Below are 15271 nucleotides of genomic sequence, written 5' to 3'. Positions count from 1 at the left end.
GAGGAAGCAAGGAAGATGAGACTATATGCAAGAGATTTATTATACCTATGGACCATGAAATTGATTTGGTGAAGTGAAGGTATGAGAAAGGGCAAGTTGTGAGCATGTTCCAGAATTGCAGTACTAGAGGGAAAGAACTGGAAAGAGAGGAGGTGGGAGTAAGAGAATGAGACACTTGAAATGGAGACTATGGAGGGATTGAAGTTGTTGGGAATGAGAGTACAGAGTCTGAACATAGGCATGGCCAAGTTGGGTAAAGAGCGGGTAACTGAGGTAAGGCACAACAGTTATAGAAGAGATCAACTATGTGGATATTGAAGTCAAACAGAATTTTAAGAAATATAGTGTTGGAGCTACAGACATTTTCTTTGATGGTTGAAAAATCAAAAGTAGAGATTTTTAGGAGAGAGGGAGAATGGTCTAGAAACAGAAATGTAGAAGAAGGAGGACACCTACCTTACCTCCATACCCAGGATTGTGAGTGTGTGGGAAAAAGCCACAGCTTAGAAAGGCTGTAGGGGAAGAAGTATCTACTCAGGGAAGAGTCAGCTTCCAAGAAAGTACAGAGAAAGTTCAGATAAGTTGATGTAGAGAATAGGCAGTATTTTTCTGATGATAGAATATGAGTTTGAATCAATGGTATGGTGAAGTTTTAGGATTAGGAAAGGAGTGAGAACTATGGTAAAAAAAAATGTAGATGTATGCTGTACTTTGGGATAGATATGAATGCAAAGGATGAAGGATGACCCAAAAGAACTGGTATTCACATGGTAACAGAATAAAGAGAGATAAATGTATAATAAGATGCTTCCACATGGAAGTAAGATAGATAGTGGTAGAAAAATCTCACACCCCCAGCTACCTTTTGGAGATGTGACATTGGAGATGGGACAGAATTGATAGCTTTGAAAATAAACATTACATATAAAGATTTGCCGATGGCCTGAAAATAATCCACTAATTATTCAACACACTCTAATTACCTAAACCTATGTATATACTTTGCTGTATATGGGCTTAGCAGTCCCAAAATTTAGCCCTCACTAATAACACACTAATGTCATATGTGGAGAGTTTGCTAATGTACCCAGGAATTGAGTACTCAATTGCAAAATAATTGTCTCATCATTTGCCATTTTACTCCTACTAGTTTTCTTCCTGATAAAACTTGTGACAAATATCACAGCACCATTTATATGCAATAATAAAATGAACAATAGTCAACGATGGCTTCTTCCTCTCCTTGACAGGGGCAGGGATTCCAGCATATGCCCAGTGCTTCAGAAAGGATACCCATTATAGCTACCAGAAGTCAGGAAGAATTAACAGTGACAAAAAGTAATGTGTGGTTGTGCCCAGTCAAAATAGGAAAACTCTAAAATGAATGTTTTCATACAATGCATTCATCATTTTCCTTTTATGAGATAACTGAAAAAACATAAATCTAATCCTTTCTGTAAGAATTAATTTTGACTTGCCCACAAAGCTGATGACAGTAGAGAGTTTCATTTGTGTACTTATTTCCTACTTATGGAGACATGACAACTTCTATTCATTTAATATTACATTTAGACTTAAATATACATAGGAATGTTAGCTAAAAGAAAAAAAGATAATTTTAATTCAGTTGTAATTAAATTTTTGACATATCAGATAGAGTTCCGACTGCATTTGATGGATTGATTTTCATTTTAAACTCTTCTTATCCAATATATTTTGTTATTTCCAGAAATTTTACTTTAAATTAAATAAAGATTTGAAATAATCAAATATTTTAATTAAACTTACTGGTTGAATATAATATCTACCTGGAATTAGAATTTGATATATTTTTCCAATAAAAAGTAAATATAATAAGCAACTTAATATGTGTTTATCATAAAACAGAACTTTTCATATTTAAAGTGTACCACACAGCTCCTAATGCATGGCTTAGAACACATTTTAGCTTATCAGAGTCTGAGAATTAAAACAAAAATTCTAAGCCTACAAAATCACATTACAAGGAGGTTTTAAACAACATGTTGATATGACCCAATTTATTTTTTGTTACAAAATATCACTCTGGGTTCTGTGTGAATAGACTGCATGGTGCAAGACTAAAATAAAGGAAGCTGTTGTAGCAGCTCAGGTGGTGTAGACGAGGGTCTAAGTGGTGGAGGTAGGAAGAAGTCGTCAGAAATGTGATACATCTTGATGGCTTTACTATCAGTATTTACTGATGTGCTGGAAATTTGCAGTGAGACAAAAATAAAGTAAGTACAACTCCTAAGTTTTTGGCAAGATAAAACTAGATAAATAATGGTGCCATTAACTGATACGGAAAAATCTTTGGGGAGTAAATTAGGAAGAGGATGAAGGGGTAAATATATCAAGAATAATATTTAGTTTGAGAATTGTACTGGAAAACCATGTGAAGAAGAAAATGTGCAGTTATAACTCAGGAGAGAGTTTGTAGTTGAAAATATGAATAAGGAAGCCACTATGTATAGATGGTATCCATAAGACCGCAATAAATGACCAGGAAGATAATATAATTAAAGAAGAGGCAGGAGTGAGTCCACAATCCAGCCAAAATTTAGAGTTATGATAGCAGGTAAGAGCAGAAAAGAAGACTTAGGAAGAGTGAACAATGACAGATTAGAAAAAAAAAAAGTCAAGTGAATATAACATTTCAAGAAGGAGAGAAAAGTCAATTATATTCAATGCTATTGAGAGAGAATGTAAGATAAAGAAATTAACCTTTAAATTTTGCAGCATGGAAGCCCTGATATTTTTAACAAAAGCAGTTTCAGTAAAGTTGACTGGATTAAGTCTTCAATGAAGTAAGTCAGAAAATTGGTGGCAAAGAAGTACAGACCGTGAATACAGACAACTCTTTCTAGGAATTTTGATTCGTAAGAGAAGTAACTGTTTGGACGATGGGATAAAAGTGTTTATTTATATATATAGATATTGTAACATGCTGGTATATACTGTAGGAATAATCTAAAAGAGGGAAACATTGATATAGGTAGATATAGGTGACATGAGGGATAATTGAGGGGTATGATCATTGAAAAACTAGAATAGGTAGAATCTAGGGTTCAAGTAGAGGGGTTGGCTTTAGATGGTGGCACAGACAATTTAGTCTTAGTAATGGAAGTAAAGTCAGAGCTTTCTTTTTTGCTTTCTTTGTCCTCCAGCCATGTTCAGCTATTTGTGTGCAAGTGTAGAAAGGGCAGAGAGTTGGCTTATGCCTGATGTAGTAGACTGGGTCACTGTTCCAGATATTTCACTCCTCTTTATTATTAGGTAATCAGGGCCCTTGCTTTGATTTTGATTTGACATTGATGCATCCCATGTTAAGGTAGGCAGAGTATATTTCCCATCTCCACTGATAATGAGTATAACCATGTGACTTAATTTGGCCAACGGAATGTGGATTTAGGTGATAATATACAAGTTGAGAACTTAAGAGGTATATTGGATTTCCACTTGCCCTCTTGTGCATCTTCTAACCACAATGAGAAGAACATGTTCTAGCCATGTCTCAGAATGTGTATATAGAGCAGTCCTTAATCTGATGCAAAAATCTAAAATGCCCAGCTGATAAGCAGATCCATGAACAAAAAAATAAATAAATGTTTCGGTTGTAAGACACTGAGATTACAGGGTTAGTTGCTACTCAGTATTAATGCAACAATCACTGACTAATTCATCACGGTTCTGGTTTTGCCTAGTGAATATTAATAGAAGCTGGAAGATATACAATAAAATTGAAAGCACAAGGAAGCAAGTGACTATAATTATTGAAAATCTGTAAAGGTCATTTATCAGAAGTTTGGGATATAAATGTTCAGTGTACTAAAATACACATACTTGTACAAAAAAGATATGATAGATTTATCCAATGCTTTGTTGAAAATAAAGAATATATTACACATTTTCAAAGATCTAAGAATTTAGCAAAATAAAACTAGATTATCACGTCAGAACTAGCTCTTAATTATCTGTGCTATTGCTACTTGTCATGTTTGCTTTTATTTTAAGCATTTTACATTATTCTAATGATATATCAATGATTTTTCTAGGAATTAACATAAGCTAACTGTCTAGTTTTAATATCCTCCTTGTTCTGCTTTTTGTAAAGTAGCAACCAAAACTCATCAAATTACTTACCCAAATTTACCTTAAATTAAAAAACACTCCCATGATCTTATAGAAATTACATGCTATGCAATAGATTTTTAATAACAAAACACAAAAACAAATGACATCTGGAATAATGCCAGAAATGATATTTTTCAACTGACAAATTTTTTATAACTTATTATTGAAAATGTACACTTATCAGAATGAGGAAATTAACATTGGAACAAGATAATTAAATTATATATTATATTCAAATTTGTCAATTATTCCACTGCTGTTCTTTCATTTCACAGAATACAATCCAAGATTTCACATTGCATTTAGATGCTGCCATTATCTCTTAGTCTCCTTCAATCTGTGACAAATCCTTAGCCTTTCTTTGTCTTTCACGACTTTGTCACCTTTGAAGAGTACAGTCAATTATTTTATAGAATGTACCTCAATTTGAGTTTGCCTGATTATTTTATGATAAGATTGAGAATATATATTTTGGGGAATAATATCAGAGAGACTATTTCCCCTTTTCAGTGTCTCTTTATCATGGGATATATGATGTTGATATATTTTATTACCAGTGATGATAATCTTTATCATAGGATTGAGGTGGTATCCTGCAGGTTTCATCACTGTAATACTAGTATTTTCTGTTTGTATTTAATAAATATTTCACAGAAATACACTGAGCAGATGCAAATATTCTCTTTGTCTTTGAGCTTTCACCATCTAATTTGATCATCCATAAGTGGATCTTGCTTGTATGAATTATATACTTTGTATTTCTTGAGAACACAAAACCTCAGTTGATTATATTTGTGTGTCTAAAACTGGGCTTTCCCTTGTGCTCATTTGATTCATATGTCTATCTTTAGCCAATACAAATTTAGGTAGGTTTTAAGTTTATCCTTAACTCTGTTAGTGTACATCTTCCAATTTTGCTCTTCTTTTACAAAAATTTTTTGGACATTACTGTTCTTTTCTCTTTTCATATGCATTTTAGAACAAGCTTGTCAATATCTACAAAAAAGCATATTGGGACATAGATTGGAAATTCATTTGATCTATATATCAAGTTAAAGAACATTGCCATTTTAACAATATTAGGTCTTCCAATCAATAAACATAATACACTTCCTATTTATTTGGGCTTACTGGATTTTGTTCATCAGGGTTTTGTAGTATTTAGTATATAGATCTTGCATGTGTTTTGTTAAATTTTTATTTAACAACTGCAGAATTTTTGTTGTATTTGTAAATGACATTTTTAATGTCAAATTTCAATTATCTATTACTAATATAATGAAATGGGATTGATTTTTGTATATTCAACATAAGAAGTCTTTTAAAAAGTAATTTCACCTTTTATATTCTCTACAGAGGGAACATGTGTGGGTTTGTTACATGGGTATATTGCATGATGCTGAGGTTTGGGGTATGAATCCCGTCATGCAGGTAGTGAGCATGGGACGTAATAAGTCGTTTTTCAACTCAATCCCCCTTCCCTCTCACCCTCACAGTGTTTATTGTTTCCCATAATTATGTCCATGTATACTCAATGTTTCTCTCCCACTTGCAGGTGACAGCATATGGTATTTCGTTTTCTGTTCCTGCATTAACTTACTTAGGATTATTGCCTTCAGCTGCATCCACGTTGCTGCAGAGGAAAGGATGTCATTGTTTTTTAATGCTGTATGATATATATGCACCACATTTTCTTTATTCAGTCCACGGTTGATGGGCACCTAGATTGATTCCATATCTTTGCTATTGTGAATAATGTTATGATGAACATATGCATGCTTGAGTCTTTTATGGTAGAATGATTTATTTTCTTTTGAGTATATACCCAGTAATGGAATTGCTGGGTCAAATGGAAGCTCTGTTTTAAGTTCTTTGAGAAATCTCCAAATGGCTTTCCACAGAAGCTGAACTAATTTGCATTCCCACCAACAGTGTAGAAGTTTGGTTTTCTCCACAACCATGCCAGCATCAGGTATTATTTGATTTTTTAATAATAGCCATTCTGACTAGCATGAGATGGTACTGCCTTGTGGTTTTGATTTGCATTCCTCTAATGATTAGTGATGTTGAGCATTTTTTCATGTTTGTTGGCTGCTTTTACATCTTCTTGTGAAAAGTGTTTTTTCATGTCCTTTGTCCATTTTTAATGAGATTGTTTGTTTTTGACTTGTTGATTTGTTGAAGTTCCTGATAGATTCTGGATACTGACCTTTGTCAGATGTAAAGTTTGTCAATATTTTCTCCCAATGTGTTTACTGTGTTTACAGGTTTTTGTATGTTTGTTGGTCTGTTTGTCTCTGTGCAGAAAACTTTAGTTTAATTAGGTCCCATTTGTCAATTTTTGCTTTGTTGCAATGGATTTTGGTGATTTAGCTGAAAATTCTTTACCAAGGCCAATGTAGAGAAAGATATTCTCTAGATTTTCTTGTAGGATTTTTATTGTTTGAGGTCTTACATATACATCTTTAATATATCCTGAGTTAATTTTTGTATATGGTAAAAGGGAGGGGTCCAGTTTCATACTTTTGTACATGGCTAGCCAGTTATCCCAACATCATTTATGGAAGAGGGTGTCCTTCCCCCAGTTGCATTGTCAGGCTGAAAATTTTCCCAAGTTTTATGCTCTGTTTCCCTTTTAAATATAAGTTCCAATTCCAAACCATCTCTTTGTGAATTCCTAAAACTGAACACTCTTAAGAGCACCTAGGTCACATCTTGAACACTTTGCTGCTTAGAGATTTCTTCTGCCAGGTATGCTAAATCATCTCTCTTAAGTTCAAAGTTCCACAGATCTCTAGGGCAGGGGCAAAATGTCACCAGTCTCTTTGCTAAAGCATAACAAGAATCACCTTTATTCCAGTTCCCAACAAGTTCCTCATCTCCATCTGAGACCACCTCAGCCTGGACTGCATTGTCCATATCACTATCAGCATTTTGGTCAAAGCCATTCAACAAGTTTCTGGGAAGTTCCAAACTTTCCCACATCTTCCTGTCTTCTAAGCCCTCAAAACTGTTCAAACCTCTACCTATTACCCAGTTTCAAAGTCGCTTCTACATTTTTGGGTGTCTTTATAGCACAATTCAAATCAAAATCCTAGCACATTTGTGTGTGTGTGTGTGTGTGTGTGTTTGGAAATTGGCTAGCTGATTCCAAAATTCTTATGTAAATGCAAAGGATCTAGAATAACTATAAAAATCCTGAACAAGAGAAAAAGTTTGAAGTATTGATGTTACGAAATATCAAGACTTACTATACAGCTATAGTAGTGGACAGTATGGTATTAGTGTAAGGACAGATGAAAAGAATATTTGAACTAAATAAAATCTAGAAACAGGCCCATTTATATACTGTCACTTGATTTTGGAGAAAAATAGTACAAAAAACCAATGAAAGAAAGTATGACTTTACCCATAAATGCTGCTAGGAAAATTTGGTATACATAATGACTAAATGGAACTTCGAGTCCTATATCTTACCATACTTGAAATTATCGAGATAGGTATCATGAAAAGTAAACAACAAAGCTTCTAGGTAAAAGACAAATATATCTTCATGACTTTTTATGCCCCAGATTGTAGAGATTATAGCCAGTATATAGTACCTAAATTTCAGCTGAAGCGAGTCACCTGACCAAGGTAAAACTCCTTTCCTAAGGGCAGACTGCATTCAATGAATAATTGATGTGGAAGGCGAGGGAGGGATGTGCAAAATCCTGGTATCTTCATCCCAAATTGGGGTAACTCTGAGGAGCTATCCTAGCTTCAGTGCTAGCCACTGTGTGAGTTGACACCTTTGTCCCCACCTTCTCCCCCTACTCAATCCTGCTTCATCCTCTTCCCTCAGTGGTGTTGATCCTCAGAGCACTCCCTAATACACTTCCTACCCACTACCTTCCTTTTCAGAGTCTTCTTCCCAGGAAAACTATTCTGTAACAGTGATGTTTAAGATACTTTCAAGTGATACTTGGATCTATATGTTTACATTTTTTAAGTTATTTATTGGTGTTTTATAGAAGTACTGTGTAGAGGGTGAGAGTCCAAGCCCCAAATTCAAACCTGAGTTCCAGCATGTACTGTCTGTGAGTTCCTGGGCATAACTCCTATATATCTCAGCATATTCATCTCTAACACAGGAATATTAATGGAATTTATCTTATAGCATTGTAAGGACTAAATCAATTAATATTTGTAAAGTGCTTAAAATAGTTCCTGGCACATTGTATATTGCTATTGTTCATGGTAAATGACACCATTTTCCATTAGAATGCCTTTAAGTAAATTATTATATAGGTGATAAAAAGATATGCCAAAAATTGTGAAGGTAATATATGAATAACTGAAATATGGAGAGTCTTTTCTAACAGAAATGTTGAAGAAGAGTAAAATATATGAACGGTTAGGAATGTCAAAAGGAATAAGGCTGGATAATTTTTTTATATCTATTTAAATCTAGATACAGATGTAACTGTAGATATAGATATCAATTGTTCCATAAGAAGTTATTTTTTAGAAAACTGGTATTCACCAAGATACCAAAATTATTTAATCAATTAGTAATTTTAGTTTATAAAATTAAAACCATTTGTTTAGGAATTGTTTTATCTAGAAAAAAATGGATTTCATAAGAAAAATGACTCTTTCTTTCTTTTCCAGTAATGTATTTCCTGGCATGTAACAGCAGGTGAGAGATCTTGTTTCATATAAAATTGAGGAAAAGTAGGAGTCCATTTTAAAGTTAACCTATTTTCATCTATACAAATAATCCCAATAACATATATTTGTACATAGTTTTAGTGTTTAGAAATGTCTTCACGTACACAGTTGTGTATGTTTATCAAAAAGTCTTATTAGGTAAAACTGATATTTTTATAATGTCCAAAATAGGGTTCATACAGGATAGAAACTAGTCCAAGCTAATACAGCATATCCATGTTACAGTCAAAAGAACACAGATTATTTGACCATAATGTTCAATCCCCATACCTTGGCTACTTTCCTAAGGTTCTAGATCTAATTTTACATCTATGTGTAGATTTGTAAAGTAGCACTTTATTCTCTAGTGCTACAGTATGTAACACTAGAGATATAATCATGCTAAACCTCCAACTTTTTTAAAATGTTAGTCAGAGGACCCAGTACGATGTTACAGCTAATGTATTTCCACAAGTTTAATCTTGTTTCAGTAACATTTGATTCCTTCCTATTAAAAGAGAAAAAAGAATACTGCAAGTCCTATAACTTTATTAGCTTTGTAGAAGGATGTCCTTTGAAATCACAATTCACCTACACTCTTGTCTCGTTCTTGGTTATTTGACCTAATTAAATCTGTAGACAAGATAACATTTCAAAGTGAAAACCTGGCAAGTTAAGATTCTTCACTGACAGAAATACCCTTTTCTTCTTCCTGTCTAGTTCTTGTCACCAGTTTTGAATGATAACGAAAGGAACAGTGAACTTTCTAAAAACAAAATGAAGTACTTCGCTATCTATAGTATATTATAAAACTCATTGCAAGGAAATAGTTTCTAGAAACATATTTGCTTAAAGGAATAAAAGGGCTGTGAACCCTTTTCCCAATGGGAAAAATATAGTGTCAATGGCTAGAGCTCCAATCTAGGTCAACATATAACTACATCTAGATCTAATTTTACTAAACAACTGTATAAGCACAAGGAATTATAAAATTTCTGAAAGAAGGTAATATGAGAAATATTTACAGAAATTATTTTTATCCATGTCCTTTTGTAATATAGAGACTAAAATTTTTGTAAAGTCAGATTGACTGGGATGATGAATAGAGTGGCTGCTATTATGAAATGGAGCAGTAGTAGTCACACTTTGTTAGTCGTAACAGCTGTCACTCGTTCTCCCTTACTGCCTAATATTGAACAGAACTGAATAGAATGCATTGTCACATCATATGGCAAATTAGAAGGTGCAAGTTTAGAACTTCCCTGCTGAACCAGTTCATGAGAAAATAACATTTATAAAAGTATATCTCTTGGCCAAATACATGTTTGAAATACATATCACTTTCTCTATCTAAAAATACACACAGCATTAGAGAGAGAGAGAGAGAGAGAGAGAGAGAGAGAGAGAGAGAGAGAGAGAGAGAAGGCCTAGGAAACCCTGCCATAAAGAAACTTTGTTTAGCCAAGTATTTCTCATAGAACTTAGGGTTTTTATTTGTTTTTAATTATATTTTTGTAGCTACATAGTAGGTGTATATAACTTAGTTGTTTCTGTTTCTTTGTGTTTTTGTTTTTACAACATACTTATGTAAACACTGGTCAAGGATAAGGTAATCTTTTCAGTTCTCAAATATTCACCAAAAAAAATGTTCTATGTTAATGTAGGAATACTTAGTTTTAAGGGTATAAACGCTTTGTCTGTTACATGATAGTATCCCTAGAGGTAATTTTTGTAATACTGATAGTGCCCAATGTCTTATGCCAATAGTGATATAAGAAGCCAAGCTTCCATTTCTGTTGTACTCTTAATGTTTTATGTTCCTCAAATAAGTAGGAAAAACTCCTACATCTAGTATTATAGCATGTACAAATATCAGAGTAAGCAAAAAGTTTCTATAAAATAAACAAACCCCTTTGGAGATCTTATTATATAGAGCAGCAGGGAGCACATTATGAACTGTCAAATACACTACATAGGCCGGTGTGCATTGTTTATCTTAGAAAGCAAGTCATGGCAGAAACTAGAGAAAACAATAAGAAATTCACCAAGAAACTGATTTAAATTTGAAAAAAATATTTTATGACAATAAGAAAAATGGAAATTATAATAAACTACATTTAATTTCTATTTTTCAGGCTAAAATTCTTAAAATTGGAACACAAATGTTGGTCTCTATGTTGCATAAAAATTGCATTATATACAACTACTAAATGTGGTATTTAAAATAAAAGTAGTTATTAGAAGGTTTATATTTTTGTTTTGTAAATATAGATTTTATTGACAGTCATAAATACTGTGTTTCAAAATAGTGAGGAAATGAATGTCCCTGAAAAAGAAGTTTAAATACTATAAAGATGTAGTTGTCCCCAAATGTAATTGCCATTAAGTAATTATTGGGATTTGGGAGGGGTTTGATAAAAATGTATTATAATTTTTACTAGAAGAATAAGTAGGTAAGAGAAAATAAACCATTTAAAAGACACTAGAAAGAAAGAAAGAAAATAGGAAAACAAAACCATGGGGTTTAAACTGTATGGCACTGGCATTAGATCTGAAATACAGATGCATGGAAAAGTATATATATGACCTGAATATCAGATAAGTCACATTGCAAACATAAATAGCAACAAAATAATTATTATTATTCAAGAAAAAAATGGAAAAGTGGCCAATTGAGGGGCATTCAAATTAGGTTTTCATTACATAGCAAAAAAGCACAATATAGATGAACTGAAAGAGAAAAATTGCCTACCTACCTGTAACCATTTCCTCATTAAAAGCAAAGGAGAAGAAAAAGAAAATGTAGGTGAATTTTCAATTGATTTCACAATGTGGAACGACATTGAAAGTGTGGAATCAATGGAAGAAATGTTAAAAACAGAAAATGGCTCAAGTATTTAATGAATCAGTAAAATTAAGTATCAGCAGACGTATAAATAGTTGCCACAAATATAACAATATTATTTGACATGAAGGCAGTTTTCAATTTTTTGCTATTATAAAAAATGCAATATCAAGTGTATTTATTCATACATTAACCATACTTTGAATATATCTTTGTTTTAATTTTTAATTTTTGCTGGTATCTGGTAGGTATATATATCCATGGGGTATATGGCATATTTTGATACAGGCAAAGAATGTGTGATAATCACATCAGGGTAAGTGGGATATCCATCACTTTAAGCATTTATGCTTTGTGTTACAAATAGTCCAATTATACCCTTTCAGTTATTTTTAAATGTACAATTAAATTATTTTTTACTATAGTCACTTTGTTGTGTTAGGAAATACTAGAACTTATTCATTCTTTCTATTTTTTGGTACCCATTAACCCTCCCCTCTTCTCCTCATGGCCCCACCCCCATCCATTACTCTTCCCAGTCTCTGGTAACCATCATTCTACTCTCTATCTCCATGAGTTCGATTGTTTTATTTTTAGATCCCACAAATAAGTGAGAACATGAGAAGTCTGTCTTTCACTTAACATAATGACCTCCAGTTTTATCCATGTTGTTGCAAATGGCACTCTCTCTCCCTCTCTTTTATGGCTGAATAGTACTACATTGTGTATATGTACCACATTTTCTTTATCCATTCATCTGTTCATGGACACTTAGGTTACTTCCAAATCTGGGCTATTGTGAATAGTGCTGCAATAAACATGGAAGTACAGATATCCCTTCAATATACTGATTTCCTTTCTTTAGGGTATATACCCAGCAGTGGGATTGCTGGATCATATGGTAGTTCTAGTTTTAGTTTTCTGGGGAACCTCCAAACTGATCTTCACAGTAGTTGTACTACTTTACATTCCAACCAACAGAACTGGCATTACTAGGTCAAAAGAATTACAGTTGCAAAGTTTCTTTTAATACGTTACAAAGAGTGCTTTCCAAAAACTATGTAGTAATTCGTATTCCCACAAGTACTGTTTGATTATTCCAGCTTCACTATAGAAACATTAGCGATTGTAGTTCCATTAAAAGACAAAAACAAACTTAAAAAAAGGGAAACAAATCTAGATGGTCATTTTAAAAAATCACTATCTGATTATTAGTGACATTGAACATATGTTAAACCATTTTTTGGCCATTTGTACTTTCGCTTTTGTGAACTGTTGTTCATATTCCTTTTAATGCATTGCAAAGAAATAGCAAAAATTTTGAAATACAAAAAGATTCAGGTATGCCATTAAGCAATGATTTTGATTCTTTGTAAGTTAATTTTTCTGAATTGCACTCTCCATAATTCAGTGAGAATAATAATAACACCCACCTGTCCCTTGAAGTTGTAGAAAATGAATTGAATTAATGACATTTAGGATGTTTTTATAAATGGCTACAGAAAATGTAAGAGAAATTAACCCATTCTTATTGAAATGTTAGTAGTGGTTATTTATTTCAGTTAGTATTTTTGTATTAATTATGTTAAGATAATTCATATATTATATTTACCAAAACAATTATGTTTTGTATTTTTAAAACATTATCATTGTTAAGCAAATTCATACTTTTTTAGCTTTAGATTTTTAAGAAACTTCGTTAGTTCTTAGAATTTTTCCTATTCATCAACACACAGGTGGGGTGGTTAATATATAGAAGAAATAGATATAGCCTGGGCGCGGTGGCCCATGCCTGTAATCCCAGCACTTTGGGAGGCCAAGACAGGTGGATCACCTGAGGTCAGGAGTTCGAGACTAGCTTGACCAGTATGGTGAAACCCAATCTCTACTAAAAATACAAAAATTAGTCACGCGGGATGGTGTGTGCCTGTAGTCCCAGCTACTTGGGAGGCTGAGGCAGGTGAATTGCTCGAACCCGGGAGGCAGAGGTTGCAGTGAGCCGAGATTGCGCCACTGCACTCCAGCCTGGGCAACAGAGTGAGTCTCCATCTCAAAACAAAACAAAACAAAACAACAACAAAAATAGTCTCAAAAACAAAACAAAACAAAACAAAACAAAACAACAAAAATGTATACCCTGCAATAAATTCACAGTGAAACAGTAGTTAAAACTACTGATACTTTTTATTAGTATTAAAACTACTGATACTACTTTTTATTAGTATCAGTATACTACTTTTTATTAGTATCAGTAGTTTTAACACACTATTTATAATTTTCTGAAATCTTTCTTGACTCATATAACCATGTGTTAAGTGGTATGCTATTCAACCATGGAAAATTTCAAAGTTAAAATACTTGGCAAATCTTACTTATGTTCTGAGGAATTAAAAATAATACAAATGTAATGAATACGTGTGTGTGTGTGTGTGTGTGTGTGTGTGTGTATATATATATATATATAAAGGTTTTGCCATCCATCCATGTTTTTCTGTCAACTTACTAAAATTTGTTCCAAAATTTTAAAACTATATTTTTAATTTGTGTTAAATATTTACTCAGGCAATAGACATATATTTCATTATCTCTGAAATGCAACAACAAACAGAATGATAGAATGTAAGGTAGAAATCCTGTACCTTGTATTTCACTCACAGAACTAAATCTGAAGGCAGGACTCTCATAGATGAAGCTATCCCAGCAATGATCAATGACAAGATTCCTGGGATGTTCCACACCTAATTAAAAAATAAAGAGATATTACACTTCAATGTCATATTCAAGAAGAAAAACAGCATTGGAGATAGAAATAGAATAAAAATTATCCTCTAATAGGAAACTTATAAGATGAATATCTTTCAAAGTATATTTTAAAATGAGATTTAAATTGTATTTTTGAAGAACATATTTAATAATATAAATGGCTTTATCTATGATGTTTAAAAAAATAAACTCATAAATTCTTGGAACTTTCAGGTGGACACAGTGGCATGTGCCTATAATTCCAGCTACTGGGTAGTCTGAGGCAGGAAGATTGCTTGAGGCCAAGAGTTCAAGGCCAGTCTGGGCAACATAGCAAGACCACATCTCTATATTTTAAAAATCTTCGAATTTTAATTTGAACTACTCAACAAGCAGATACTAAGAGTGAACTACTCAACAAGCAGATATTAAGAGTCTATTTGAGCCTGCTATTTAAAAATAGATTGTACTGATGAATACAGCTGGCCTTCTGTATCCATGGGTTCCACATCCATGGATTCAACCAAAGGCAGATTGAAAATCTTCAAAAAATAATGGATGGTTTTTCCTGGTCTTTATTCCCTACATCATACACTATGACAACTATTTATATAGCATTTACATTGCATTAGGTATTCTAAGTAATCTAGAGATGATTTAAAGTATATGAGAGTGTATGTGTAGGTTACATGCACACATTCTGCCATTTTGTGTCAGGGACATGGGGATTCACAGATTGTGATATCCTTGGAGGTTCTGAAATCTATCCACTATGGACACAGAAGGATGGCCTATATATAAATATGCACAAATAGACAACATTTATCCAATGTTAACAAT

General features: G+C 33.0%; 1 protein-coding gene across 1 annotated transcript in view; it reads right to left on the bottom strand.

Moving 5' to 3' along the window:
• CFAP47 (cilia and flagella associated protein 47) overlaps positions 1 to 15271 on the bottom strand; it is a 429680-nt gene that overhangs the window by 71228 nt on the left and 343181 nt on the right. The window contains exon 57 of the mRNA XM_015443631.3: positions 14329 to 14427. Within this exon, the coding sequence (XP_015299117.3) occupies positions 14329 to 14427 (99 nt within the window). The remainder of the gene's footprint in view (positions 1 to 14328; positions 14428 to 15271) is intronic.

Source organism: Macaca fascicularis, chromosome X (genome assembly GCF_037993035.2).
Source record: "Macaca fascicularis isolate 582-1 chromosome X, T2T-MFA8v1.1".
NCBI lineage: Eukaryota > Metazoa > Chordata > Mammalia > Primates > Cercopithecidae > Macaca > Macaca fascicularis.
The sequence above is the reverse complement of the archived record's forward strand: the minus strand, read 5'-3'. Positions and strand labels throughout refer to the sequence as shown.